Source organism: Lasioglossum baleicum, chromosome 15, assembly GCF_051020765.1.
Source record: "Lasioglossum baleicum chromosome 15, iyLasBale1, whole genome shotgun sequence".
Classification (NCBI taxonomy): Eukaryota; Metazoa; Arthropoda; class Insecta; order Hymenoptera; family Halictidae; genus Lasioglossum; species Lasioglossum baleicum.
The window spans coordinates 7,023,857-7,038,747 of record NC_134943.1 but is presented as its reverse complement, the minus strand read 5'-3'; the positions used below and the strand labels follow the sequence as shown (position 1 = coordinate 7,038,747).

The 14,891-nt window shown below is 43.1% G+C and overlaps 1 protein-coding gene across 2 annotated transcripts in view; it reads right to left on the bottom strand.

Annotated features, from left to right (window-relative positions):
• LOC143216224 (headcase protein-like) overlaps positions 1 to 14,891 on the bottom strand; it is a 207,044-nt gene that overhangs the window by 24,217 nt on the left and 167,936 nt on the right. For both annotated transcript variants that reach the window (XM_076439089.1, XM_076439090.1), the window contains 2 exons: positions 1,308 to 1,496; positions 184 to 369 (listed from right to left, as the gene is read on the bottom strand). In XM_076439089.1, coding sequence (XP_076295204.1) covers positions 184 to 369; positions 1,308 to 1,496 — 375 coding nt within the window. The remainder of the gene's footprint in view (positions 1 to 183; positions 370 to 1,307; positions 1,497 to 14,891) is intronic.

The following is a 14,891-nucleotide window of genomic DNA, read 5'->3' as shown; positions in this document are numbered from 1 at the left end:
CGTTTATTAAAATCGATAGAAATAGTGAATAAAATTGAGAAAAGTTAGGGAAAGTAGTGAAAGTAGTGACGAAGAGAGGTGTGGGGGCAGTGCAGCGTCTAACGTGGTTGTAAGATAAGTTGTAACACGTGTTAGGCGCACGAGCGGAAAGATCATCGGCTAAATAGGAAATCCGAGACCCACCTTGAGCCGCTCGGTGCAACAGGGCATGGCAGCGAAGATATCGTAGCTGTACATCGTTCCAAGGACTAAGCTAGAACCGTCCCACGGCTGGGTACAGCAACGACAACGCACAGGTTGGACACCGCTGCCTTCCAGACAACTCATGCACACCGCTGACAGAAACTGCGTGCGACCTTCGACCTTCACCTGGAACAATCAGTCATGGAACATCGATTTAGATTCACGGTTCGCCTTTCTTCTTCTATGCATTCTTCAGAATCTTCGGGGATTGAGACAATACACAATTACTATATCAAAGTTAAAATTATTTTTAAAATTCTACTCCTGAAGGAACTTTTAGACGTTCGATGGCTTAAGGATGTTCTGTAGGTATATAAAAACGCAACAAAATTTGTGAAAATTTGACAAGATATAATTCTTACGAAATTAATGCAATTACCAAAGTTTGGGTTCGATTCACTGCACCGTTTAAGAATTATAGCAACTTAAAGTTTGCACATTTTAACACGTCTTCTTATGGAGAATTCATAAAATTCCACTTCGAACCCTATTTAAACCTTGAAAAAACGCAACTAGAAACTCCAGTTTTTTTAATATGTATATAGTAAAAATTATGTAATTAATTATGTTCAAAATTTATTAGGATTCACTAAACAGTTACAGAGCAAAAAATTATAAACTGTTACAAAACGTCAAATTTATCGTGTTGTACTTCTCACTAGCATGGAAATGCTACAATCAGAGGGTACAATTATTCGCAAAAGTCGCTTACAATTTTTTATAATATGAAGACAATTGATTAAAAAATAAATATAACATGAAATTCACTAATTAAACGAAAGCTTTTTAAATTGATCTATTTTTTTCATGCAAAATATACTCATGAATGGCTTTTATTGCCAATATATTGATGGATTTCGAATTTCTTGTACTTTTGTCTCCCATTGTACCTCCAGAACATCCTTAAATTAATGACGAATGATGGCACTTTACGATGGCGTCACTTAGACAGAGTGAACTTAAACGTTCTATTTTATTCTGTACGAGTCTTCCTACGTGCCACAAGTTGCGATAGACGATTGGACGCGTTCAAAAGCGAAAGATACTTAATTTCACGGACTTACCTCGGCGCAAGCAGGCGAATGTTGTCTCGGTGACAGGAAGAACGTGCCGTCGACGAGCGGATACCTGTCAAAAACGAGCATAGGCGCGCGGCATAGCACGCAGGACACTCTGGACCACTGGAGCGCGGCCAGCGTGGACAGGATGAAGCATCTGGTGTCGTCGTTGCCGTGGTTGCCCTCGTCTTCCATCTGCAAACATAAAGGAAGGGTACAAATGAGACTCTGTAACCTGTCTGACAAAACAATTTCGACGACGAACGACTGACCGCGCGTTCAAACGAACCGTTCGCGAAAGAAACGTAGCTTCGAGCTCGGCTGGGATAACGTGGGTCAAATAATTAAAAGACAAGCTTTTCGGCGGTGCACAAAGAGAATACACCTTGACAACGATGTAAATTGTAATTCCTGCTCTGGTTCTACGGCGAATCCGGGGAATAATAATTTCAACGGGAAATTGGTACATAATACGCTACTCCACAAAATTAAAGGACCTGCAAATGACAATCGAAAAATTCTCCATCTTTAAACTCCTGTAAACTCACGTAAAAAAGTCGCACAGGGTTTTCCGTGTGCTCATTTTAAAGCGCAAACTCTCTGCTTCCAAGCTATTAAACTTAATATTCTCGAAAAAAAATTTTTGAAATGTTATATTAATTTTGTTCAATTTAACGAAATTATTGTTTAGTGTTAAAGTCCTGAAGTGCTGAAATAATGTTGTGGACCACTGTGGGTCGCCAGGAATCGAAAATACGCGTCGGAGAACCGTTCCGATGGAATAGGAGCCGAGATGTCACGTCCTTAATGACGAAGAAAGCAACGGCAGAGAGAAAGGGTAGACGGGGGTGTGGCAGAGCAGAATACGAAGACAGGAAATGAGGGAAAAAGAAGACGAAGAGAAGGTGTGTAGCACCGGTGGCTGCTGAATAACGAAGCGAGCCGAGGCAAAGGTTAAGGTCGAGGTAAAAGGTGGAAGGATTTTCTGCCTGGGGTGGGAACGCTCCAGACGAGGACGTTTATAACCACGGTAAATATCCTGCTGAACCCTCCGCAGCCCTCCCGGACCCGTCTCCGATCATCGATCATAAAGAAAGAGGAGGAAATGAGGAAAAAGGGAGGACACGAGAGAGGCTCACTGGTGTTGTTGAACCTGCGGGATGCCTCGCGTTTTCGCGATGAACCAACCGGTTATTAATTTGCAATCTTGACAACTGCGTGTGCGACTCTTCGCGAATAGATGCCTAGAACCTTCTCTCGTCAACGGTGCCGTTGGAAGTTGATCTGAAGTCAATTGAGGAAGCTGTCTTCGCGTTAAAGCGAAAGTCTCTGGCCACTTATTCTCCCGTGCGAGCTTTCAGAATTGATTTATGGGGGACCATAAGATGCACGCAGTTGGTGTTTCGTGGCTACATTCTGGCATGGTTGAAGTAGACTTCAGAATTTTTGTAAGTGTTCTTAGTAACAGACTACGAAGTTGTGGAAAATTACATTAGCAATAAGCAGGATCTAAATCCAAGAAAGACGATCGAGATGTATGTAATAAAATGAGTTTGACTTTCTAAAACCGTCTCACAGAATTTTCCCTAAAATTCGTTGGTTCCAGAAAGGACCGGCAACCTCTTCCCCCAATTAAAAATCGATCAGGGTTCTCAGGAGAAAGTATTTTTGATCGAAGAAGGCCTCCAAGGCCAGGGGTAAGAGCTGAAAGTCTGCAGGGCTCTAGTATCCCCGTGGATACGCGAGTTTTCCAGCTCGAAAGAGCAGGTTCGAGGAACGTGGCATGTTGCCAGCCTGCCAAGGGGTCTCTTCGAGTGGATGGAGTGCTCGTCGAGGGACGTAGCCAGTGCAGAAGAGGCCGGAGGATCGAGAAAAAGAGGAGCCCCGCTGGCGAGTCTGGGAATCTCTGCTCCCAGGGACTGATCACCTCCGAGGAGGATGCGTCCATCAGCACTGAGCGAACGGACCACCACGCATCCACCATAAGAGGACTCAGGCTTCGCGGAGGTTCCTCAAATAAATTGGATTGCCATTTTTCACCTACAAAATTGATCGTGGGAAGAAGAACCTCCATTGAACTTGCTCCAACATTTGTTTTCACAGTTCAGGCGGAAACCGCGACGAAGACAATTTCCTGGCACAAGCAATTAAGTGCCCGCAGTCCCCAAAGAGCTTTTAATCGAACGGCTTCTTCGACAAACCATTCTCAAGCGTAGGATCGTGGTTCCTTGCCGAAATTGCGCGATCCGAGCAGAAACGCGTCAAGAATGGGCGTTTAAGGGTGTGGGTCCGGCTTGAGCGAGAGTGTGGTGGCACCCTAACACACCGCTAGACACTGTATATGTACACGAGGATTGCAAGGGTTTCGTACTTTACAAAGTACGTCTCGCTAATGCACATTTGGAGCCTCTACGTAGTCACAATCGATAGATAAAAGACCCACCAATTGCCGTTGCTGTCTAAAATGGCCTACTTTTGCGTTTTCGAGGCGTAATTTTCATTATTCGGCAGCATGTAGCGGAGTTCGACAAAAATTGGGCGGCGCGACAGTGCTGCCACTGTCGAGACACATACATTTTCTTAAATATCGAGAAATTTAGGGTTCTTATAGAAAAATCAAACAGCAACAGAAGTTTTGAGGTCACATACAATGCCAATGCAACGTTTATTATGTTAAACCATACGTGTTTAAACACACACTTTGTAAAGTACGGAAACATACCCCTAAACGGAGGTTTAGGATCCAAGTATAGGTCCGGCATTTTTCGTTACGGGGCGCTAACATCTGATTCTGCTGTATCGGTAAAACAGTGGACGAGAAAAAGCATGTTCCCGGTAAGTTGGGCTTCATACGTAAACGTGACGTCACTATACGGCTCACGATGATGCAGCGTCAGTGTGTAACTGACAAACCATTTCTCTATTATACACATTTGGAACCACTACGTAGTCTCAATCGCTAGATAAAAGATCAATCTAATGCGTATGGTGTCTAAGATGGCCAACTTTTGCGTTTCCGAGGCATAATTTTAATTATTCGGCATCAAGATGTCTGTACCGCGCGGCGCACTCACACACTCGTCACTCGGGCAGCGTGTACGTGTGCCTAGGCGGATCGCAAGGGTCCGGTTCTAGTAAAAGTACGTCTCGCTAATGCACATTTGGAGCCCCTACGTAGTCTCAATCGCTAGATAAAAGATCAATCTATTGCACATGGTGTCTAAGTTGGACTAATTTTGCGTTTTCGAAGCGTAATTTTCAATCTTCGGCAGCAAGATGTCTGTACCGCGCGGCGCACTTACACACTCGCCGCTCGGGCAGCGTGTACGTGTGCCTAGCCGGATCGCAAGGGTTCGGTAACTGACAAACCATTTCTCTATTATACACATTTGGAACCACTACGTAGTCTCAATCGCTAGATAAAAGATCAATCTATTGCGCACGGTGTCTAAGATGGTCTACTTTTGCGTTTTCGAGGCATAATTTTAATTATTCGGCAGCAAGATGTCTGTTCGGGAGGCTCTGCAAGCAGGCTTGACTTTGACCAGCCATACCGCGCGGCGCACTCACACAGTAACCGCTCGGGCAGCGTGTACGTGTGTCTAGGCGGATCGCCAGGTTTCGGGAAGCTTCAAATCATTTTTCGTTCTTCGCCGCCTCCTGCACTAGGTATACTATATCTATATCTATGCCATGTAATACCTTCCTATACCTGGTATATCATAGAGCACTATAAGGGTCGTTACGGGGAGCGAGACGCGCGGGAAGCACGAACACTGGTTGAACAATGCTGGCGTTGCCGACAACTGCTGCAAACCATTTCTCGTCCTCCGCTGCATCCTCCGCCGTATCTTCCGCCGCATTATAAATTGTTATTATTATTCTATACATTATAAAAATTCAAGCAATTATTTTAACAATTAATTATTAGATTGGAACGAAAGTTCGTAGCGTTTTTAAATAAAAATTCAAAGATGAAATTAAGATATTTATGTATTCATAGGATCATTGAATAACAAATACATTATAAAAATTGATTTATTTATTAATAGTATATTTAAATATATATATATGGTTTGTACGCGCGCCGGTGAATCTCCGGGGAATGCAAAGTGCACATTTTATAATTTATAATTTATTATAATTTATTGTAAAAGTAAAAATTATACGGGCCGCCTCTTCGGCCTCCGTCGCGCCGCGCGCTGCCCCGCGTCCTATCAACCCTTTGAAGACTTCCTTCAGTGCCTGTCTCCTTAGTATTTTCTGCAACATATAATAAAAATTAATGATAATGAAAATAACATAGGATACCTAGTTGGGACCTGGGATTGAACACTGTTATGATATCGGTTCCGGTTCTCGAAACAGTTATGAAGAATCTAAATGGTGTTGTAACTGTTACGAGTATATCGGTTCTGGCTTACATATGTAAATATCGATTACGGTAATGGTTTTGGAGAACCGATATTATTTCGGTTTTATAATTGTTAAATTTCGGTTCTGGATGTCGGTTCCTGGTTTCCGGTCTGTATTATGTATTGTGTTCGGCCTTATATATTCATTATTCAAGTAGTTCTTTATTGTTATTCATAATTTAAACAATTTTTAAATGAATAAATTTTTATAATTTGTCTCTACATGCATTAATTGAATTATTATTCCAATAATAATTTGTTGTTAAAACAATTGTTTAAATAAACATTATTATGTAAATGGTAATTTAAACAATGAATATAGAAACAAACTATACATTATGAAAATTGATTTCTTTAAACTATTGTTTCAACAATAAATTGTTATTCAGATGATAATTCAAATAATGCATGTAGAGACAAATTATAAAAATTTACTAATTTAAAAATTATTAAATTATGAATAACAATAAAGAACTACTTGAATAATGAATATACATATGTATAAGGCCGAACACAATACAGAATACAGAACCGAAATCGGGAATCGACATCCAGAACCGAAAATTAACAATTATAAAACCGAAATAATATCGGTTCTCCAAAACCGTTACCTTATCCGATTTTTACATATGTAAGCCAGAACCGATATTCTCGTGGTGTAACAGTTACAACACCATTTCGATTCTTCATAACTGTTTCGAGAATCGGAACCGATATCATAACAGTTTTCAATCCCTGGTCCCAACTAGGCCTCTTATGTTATTTTTAGTATCATTAATTTTCTTTTAAATGTTGCAGTAAATACTAAGGGTGCGCCTACAGTGCATCCTACGACCGACAGACATGGTGACGTCAGAGCCGTCTGGCAGACATTTCAAATGTGTGGGTAGGCCCAGGTAGGCCCGTCTGTGAGAGGCCCTTCTAGTTTCGTCCTGCATCAACCGACAGGACGGCCCTTGCACCATACAATATTTCGGTGCAGCGTTCACTTCAAATAATTTTCATGTCGCCAATTTTGAAGTATCCGTATTTTTAAAAACGGGGCCGTAAAGAGGACACTTGGGGCTATATTATCATTATTTTTATTTTTTTTATTTTCTGGTGCTTTCATAGCAATGCACCTGTTTAAAACAATTGCAAAATAAACTATGAAAACAAATATTTTCTGAACTGAAATAATTTTTATTAAATACTCTGATGGTTTCACTATGAGTAACCAAAACTAAGTTTCATCAATTTGCTAGTTTAGCCGTTATAATTTAATGAAAAACTTGTGACACACAACTCATATTACATGTCCGTAAAACCAACAGTTTTCAAGATTTCAAAGAATTCTTCGAGATACGTCTATATTTTGCTAAAGACTGCAACATATTCAAATTTGAACAAAATTCGAAACAGTAGTCTTATCTCGCATGGAAAGATTCATGTGCACTAATTGTATATGTATATGTATGTAGATTAACTCTCATGGAAGTATGGATACTCGAAAATAATTAAAAATTAAAACAATTAGAAGAAACTGCGATTTACATAGATCAATCGTAAACAAAAAAATTCAAATTGCAATTTTTGAGAGAAAACCTCTCTTAAATCCATTTACTTCGTTATTACTTTATTGTCGGAGCCACGAAGAAAAACTCGGACATCTCCCTATACCTCAATAGCAATTATGTGCTATAAACCTTGCAGACCTCCACGGTCAGTTATGGGCTGCAGCTAATCATCTTGGGGTTTCCCGTCAAACCCGCACACCATGTGCAGTGACTCTTTTATCTGTCTTCCACTTGGAAGACACTTTTGGCCAAGTAGAGATGGGACACCTTCCATGTAGTGAAAAAACATTTTCAATTTGTTTATGTCCAACAAGTAGTCCAATACAATGCCCGAATTACTATATAATTGAAATACAATGTAATTCAATTCTGTAATTGAATTAGCAAAACTCTGAGTGGGTTAAGATATTACACCGTTACCGCCCACTACTACGCGATTGTCGGGGTGGCAAGGCGCCATCTCGTATGGGTCCGAACTGGTGACATTGTATTGATGCGAGCGTGAGAAGAAGCGTCCCAGGCAGGACTACGGTGACGTGTCTCTAGGAACGAATGAGCGGCCGATTGGATCAGAGCGGAGGAGGCAGACCTCGTTTCACACGCATTTTCGGCTGTCGACGAAATATTGGCTACAGCGGCCACACATACCATGTAGCGTGCAGCGTCGAAGTCAAAACATTGGGACTACGGGCGCGGCTGTGGTGGCAGATAGGCAGACCTAGCAATGATAGGCTCGATTTGTTTATGTGCCGTTCCCGAGGCTGTTCTCTATGGAGAGGTTTATGACAGGTCATTACTATTGAGCTGGAAGTCGACACTTTATCGGACATGACGTGTTGACTTGTTTTAAATTAAAAAGTACTTTACAGTAAAACATTATGAGTAGGACGCGTTAAAAACAGCTTTCTGGAAAATAGCTTCGCTGTCGATCGCCCAATAATGACCCGACCATTTGCATGCCCAATGTTTTACAGCCGCTACGCTATCGTACGTCGTACAGTGGTGCAAAATCCCCAAAACATGGCAATAATTCGTTTATTATGTCATTTTTAAAAATCTATGTGTATTGAAATACATTACAGTATTAATGCATCGATCATAGATTGTAATAGAACCTAACCCAAACACTGACATTGGAAAGAACTGTGACATACATTTGAAGGAAAAAATTTTGTCTCATTTCTTTGTTGTTTTTGCGTATATGCACTCCTTGATTTTCGAAAGTTTCATAGTGTAGATATTACTCAGTGCGGTGAGTACATTACTTTAAATTATAAAAAATGCAAAGCTAATCATTAATTTTTTTTGTATACATATTATTAAGACCCTATGGTGCCACCGATTTTTATTTGGTTATAATCCAAAAATTTGCGACTTTATGTTACTTTTCCACAAATAAGGTCACAATGGTTTTAGAAAGTGCGAGATAAACGATTATTTCGAATCCACATTTATTAATATTAAGATTTTTAAAACTAAGAAAATATGAAAAAACTATCCGAATACCCAAAGTCACAAGTTTTTCATTAAATTATATCATAGTGTAACCATAAGAGTATTTAATAAAAATGATTTCAGTTGAAAAAATATTTGTTTTCATAGTTTATTTTGCAATTGTTTTTTAAACAGGCGCATTGCTATCATACCGCCAGAAAATTGAAAAAAAAAATTATGATAATATAGCCCCAAGTGTCCTCTTTACGGCCCCGTTTTTAAAAATACGGATACTTCAAAATTGGCGACATGACAATTATTTGAAGTGAACGCTGTTTCGTCCTACGCCGGACGAAAATTGAAATTATTTGATTTTCCTCCTACGTCGTCAGACGGCGAGGCCCCATGATACCCCAAGATACGGCGGAGGATGCAGCGGAGGACGAGAAATGGTTTGCAGTAGTTGTCGGCAATGCCAGCATTGTTCCCCATAGCTCCCCGTAACGACCCTAGTGCTCTATGCTATACAAGGTATAGGAAGGTATTGCATGGTATAGATATAGATATAGTATAGGTACCTAGTGCAGGAGGCGGCGAAGGACGAAAAATGATTTGAAGCTTCCCGAAACCTTGCGATCCGCCTAGACACACGTACACGCTGCCCGAGCGGTTACTGTGTGAGTGCGCCGCGCGGTACGGCTGGTCAAAGTCAAGCCTGCTTGCAGAGCCTCCCGAATAGACATATTGCTGCCGAATAATGAAAACTACGCTTCGAAAACGCAAAAGTAGACCATCTTAGACACCGTGCGCAATAGATTGATCTTTTATCTAGCGATTGAGACTACGTAGTGGTTCCAAATGTGTATAATAGAGAAATGGTTTGTCAGTTACCGAACCCTTGCGATCCGGCTAGGCACACGTACACGCTGCCCGAGCGGCGAGTGTGTAAGTGCGCCGCGCGGTACAGACATCTTGCTGCCGAAGATTGAAAATTACGCTTCGAAAACGCAAAATTAGGCCAACTTAGACACCATGTGCAATAGATTGATCTTTTATCTAGCGATTGAGACTACGTAGGGGCTCCAAATGTGCATTAGCGAGACGTACTTTTACTAGAACCGGACCCTTGCGATCCGCCTAGGCACACGTACACGCTGCCCGAGCGGTGAGTGTGTAAGTGCGCCGCGCGGTACAGACATCTTGCTGCCGAATAATTAAAATTATGCCTCGAAAACGCAAAAGTTGGCCATCTTAGACACCATACGCATTAGATTGATCTTTTATCTAGCGATTGAGACTACGTAGTGGTTCCAAATGTATATAATAGAGAAATGGTTTGTCAGCTACCGAACCCTTGCGATCCGTACTACTCTTATACTACACTATACAGTGTATGCGCTTGAAGCGTGAAACGGAACGCACCCTTACTGATGCAGTGACGGCAGACAATGTACCCAGCTCCCCTACTGGACGAAAATGTTATTACTTAGGTTCTACTAGCGGCCGCTCTTTCGTTTTTGGCGTGACCATCGAAAAGTCGTCAAGGTCAACTGGGGATCCACACCCTTAATCACAGTCCATGGCGAGTCCGCGTATCTTTGTTTCTCCGCAGAGAAAAACAATGACGAGGATCTGTCTGTCTGCCGTCGACGGCCCCACTCGATCATACAACCTTTGTCAATCGTGACGATATTGGACGGTACAGGGGAGGATCTACTTAATCGACGGGACGGAGAGACGGTTTTCATATCCTCGGCGAGCAACGGCCGGAAGAGGGAAGGTCGCCGACCTGGCGGATAATTTCGCCGACGGTTAAAAGGCCAAGGGTGGAGAACGGCGAAAACGGACGGCGTGGAGAGCATAAATCGCGTCATTTCACTACGGCTAGGGATTACGACCCGGATTATCAGAATTCAATAACGACGGTACAAATAAACACGGACCGGCCCGCGGCGACCGTGATCGAGTTGAGTATGGTTTGGGAAGATCTGCAGTCGTGCTGATGGAAAGAGTGAAGTTTGATATCGGCATTGAAAATGTCTATACTGAGACACTTGATAAAAATTTTAAAAATCTTTGCTAATTACTTCGGATTTTTAATTTTTAATTTTTTACTTTTGGAATTACTTCGAAAGGGTTAACACAGTCGCGTCTAAGGCAGGATCTGCTTGATCTTACCGAATGTCCACAAGCAGATCTGGGACGAAACGCTTACGATAAGTAACTTTATCAAGAATTGAGACAGGATTTGCTGTGCCCTGCTGACGAGTCCGCCAGCAAATCCGGGACAAAATACTTTGATGTCACCTCTTTTCGTAATTTACATAATATTCATAATAACTTCTTTTTCCTATATTAGAACAGTTTTTCGTTTGTAGATTGGAGCGCATTAATGAATTTATTTAAGGGAGTAGACTCGTTTCCAGGGTTGCAAGGGTGCGGGATTCGCCTTCTCATTTTACGATATTACAAACATGTGGTTTTTCACTAGTCAAAAACGCTAGATAAAAGATCGATCTAGGGCACTATCAGCCTCAAAGTATGCTTACGCCCCTTAATATCTCTGTCAATTATGTATATATGAAAAAACTCTTCAAACAAGAGTTGTAATATACTATAAGGAGGTGAATATAGTATCAGAGAAACAAAATTTTTTCAAGATCATTTTTTCAAGTTTTCAAGGTCACGGATGTTCTTTCAATCAACAACTGTTTATGCTATATATGGATTCTTAAATAGAAAAAAGACAAATTCAACGATATATCATAACGTCTATTTATGTAAAGATTTAAAAAATCAAAAATTTTCGGATATGCTGCGCGTCATTTTCCCATGATCCAATCGGCCCCAAAATTTTCCAGATCATTTCCTCAACATTCGTCACAATTCTGGTATACGGGACTAAAAAAATTTCATGGTCGAAAAATAAGATCCACCCTAAATTGTATACATATACATCATCCGATCGTCGGAAAAAGATAGCAAGAAACTTCTGAAGCGTTCGGGACATCGACGTTAGGTCCAGGAGTGTTCCGACCATAACCGATTGCTCCTGTACGCGTTGCGACACAGGGCTCAGGGTTAGTGAAGCGCCTATGGGGCATTATGACAGCAGGATTAAATGGAAGAAAGCTTGCCGGGGCATTCTACCAGCCGAGTCCGGTTCGGTAAGCCTGCACAGTCTCCTCGGAAGATTTGTTCCCGTGCTGATTGTATGTATTCCATCGAAGAGCGGAAAAGTCCGCGCCTAAAATGTACACATGGAAGAGAGGACGCGCAGCCCAGTCGCATGGAAACGGAAAGATTAAGACAGCCGATCTCTCCCGGTGACATTTGATGGTTACTGCCGTGGTATCGCCGCGGGGACAAAAGCGGAAGCAAACCGAGGCCGATCGTAACGAATTTTACGCACGTCTATATAACCGAGCTTTATCGTTCGGGGACCTATGGCCACGAGGCTGCGACGTTAAGGGCTAAATAAGAGCGTCCCAGCCTCGGAGTCTTGACAAATCCTTCCTCGCTAGCGTTTTACTTTCCACCGGGATTCTTCTCCTCCTACTCTATTCTTTTCGCTCCGTTTCCTCCCTTTCCCGAGCCCCCGTAAAAAGACGGCCGATATTTTCAATAAGCTTCCACCAGAGATCAATGCCCCGCTTGTTCTTCTTCAGAAGTTGTTCGGCTCCTCGGATCGAGTAGATCGCCTAACAGACTTGCTCGACAGAATTTCTTAAAGCTATTCGGGCTTGGAGCCTCTCCGGGCAACAGCGGATCTAATGTTCTTTTCATTCGTTCATGTTTTCGCTGTTTTTGAAAGACAGACTCACAGTGGATTGTATGATTATTATTTCTTGACCTGAGTCAAAATTAATTCCATCTTTTCCAAAAACTGAGGTACGCTACAGAAATTCACTAAAGAAATAGAGATATCATCGCTAACTCTATAACTCGAAGATTTTAGTTCTTCCCTTGAGCATGGAGTTATCGAGGTTCGACTGCACAAGAAAGTAATCTGCTAATCATGAACATCTAAGAGTACAACCCAACCACAGGTAGCTGAAGCGTCACCTCTTCCTCTGCAGCGATAAACCACCGGAATTAGCTACTGGTAGTCAACGAGTTCTATCATCGGACTCTATGAAGACATAAAAGAGACGTTCTCCGTTGAGCAGCTCGTCGCCAGGTAACGACAAGCCGGCGAACAATGGCGGAAAGTAAGAAAGGTTATTAAGTTTCCGTCTAATTCCGCCGTGGGATGAACAGAGAAGCAAAAACCGAGGATACCGCCGAAAAAGTTCGCTCGACTGGCATCGCGGAGCTCGTAAATACGGCAACGAGTGGGCGGCTCGTAGCCGCGAGTAGTTAACGCGAGAGTACTCTTCCCTTCTCTCTTTCCCTCTGCCCGGCAGGATTTATGGTCGACCAGGACAAAGGAGGCGCGTGTCCCGTCGACCGGAAAAAGAAGCAGCAGAGTCTGGGAGCCGCGATAACCGAGCAACTTCTGTCTGTCTCGGGGTTCCCTTAACGTCGCTCGCGCGCCTAACTTTCTCGGTATTCCAACCCTCCTCCAGAAACCGTCTCGTATCACTCTCGGCGAGAGATGACCCACTGTCGCTCGCCGGAAACCAAAGAAAGCTCTTCCCATCGGCCTCCGTCCCGGTACGATTCGCGTGCTCGGCCATGCGAGGAAATAATCGGTGCCCCGGAGCCCGAGAAGAGGATCGCCAAGGACTAAACGCATCCCTCGTTTCGATGGCTTAACGCGTTCGTTCACGAGCCACTGGACACCGGAATCGCTCGAGGTGAACGAGGTCGGACCTCGATCCCTGGGTCCCGAAGGAAATTCGGCGGGGATAGGCTGGCTTCCGCTTGCCAGGTGGTCGAGTCCTTTTCTCAAGTTTATTCGGTCTTTCAGAGCGATTCTGAAGGTTTGTGAAGAAAATAATAGTTATATATTTGGGTTTCCTTTTGTGCGTCATACGACCAACCCTACCGAAGCTATAGTGAACAGAACATTTCTAATCGCAAGAATTCATCTGCACGCCATTCGCGATCAGTTCCATGTCTCCGTATTAATTAATACCGTATTATCCGGGCTCCCCGATATTTTGCCCCTCGATTCCGACTTCTCGCAGACAATGGTGTTCCTCGGAAAGTTCCGCGGCCCCATCCCTTTCGCTTTCCCCATGGGGAATCCCTTTGGAGTCGTTTCTTCCTGCGCAGGCGAGTGACCCAGTGTTGTTCAGGTCGAACAAAGAAACCCTCTTTACGGTGTGCTCTCAAGCTCGCGCGAAAATAATCGATGGCCTCCGCGCGACGTCTCCTGTCCTCCTTCCTGCTTTGATCTTTACTGCTGTCCTCCTTGTGTCGGCTTCACTCCCCCATGATCGAATCGAATGGCTGACAGCACGGGAAACAGTAGGGGAAAGCGGACAGATACGTGTGACGACCGACGGGACTCCTATCCCGAGTGAAATTGCGGTCCCTAATATTATTGACAACTGATACGGGAGACAAGAGAGGAGAGCGGCGCGGGGCGGAGGAGTACACACGCGTGCGAGCGAACCAACCAGCCCCGAGTTTTATCGGAGCGAGGGTGAAACTATTTCCCCGGCGCGATAACGCGCGACGCATCCATCCACCCGGAGGAATTTAAAACGCGAACACCGCCGGGGCTGGGAACGCCAGCTTTGTTGTTCGGTAAAATTCAATTCCGACGATGTTGCGCGCCTGATAGACGCGCAGGGGTGAGGCTCTACGTTCTCATTGAATTTGCCTGCCTGCCTTCCTCTTCCTTCCTCCCCTCCCGCGCGATATTAAAATACACGCCGCGTCCGACGATGTGGGTTATTTAATCATGCGGCCCGAAAAATTTCGTCGCGACCAGTACTCGCGGATATACACACCGAGCTCGGTCGACATTCTAATTCCTTCCGATGCTGTTTCTGTGAAAATACGATTTTACAGCTCCGTCTAGAGTGGCATTTCTGGCGGTTGTTTCTCGCGGTTTGAGGTGAAATGGGTCTCTAGCGATTTTTAATTCATTTAATTTAAAACTTGTAATTATGATTTTATATATTTTATTAACCGATACGATGGCTCTCCGGGGGAATTTTTATAAGACAATATGTATCGCTTTAGAGAGACTCTGAGCAGTGTACTGTGAAAATATACCCCGCCAATGTACA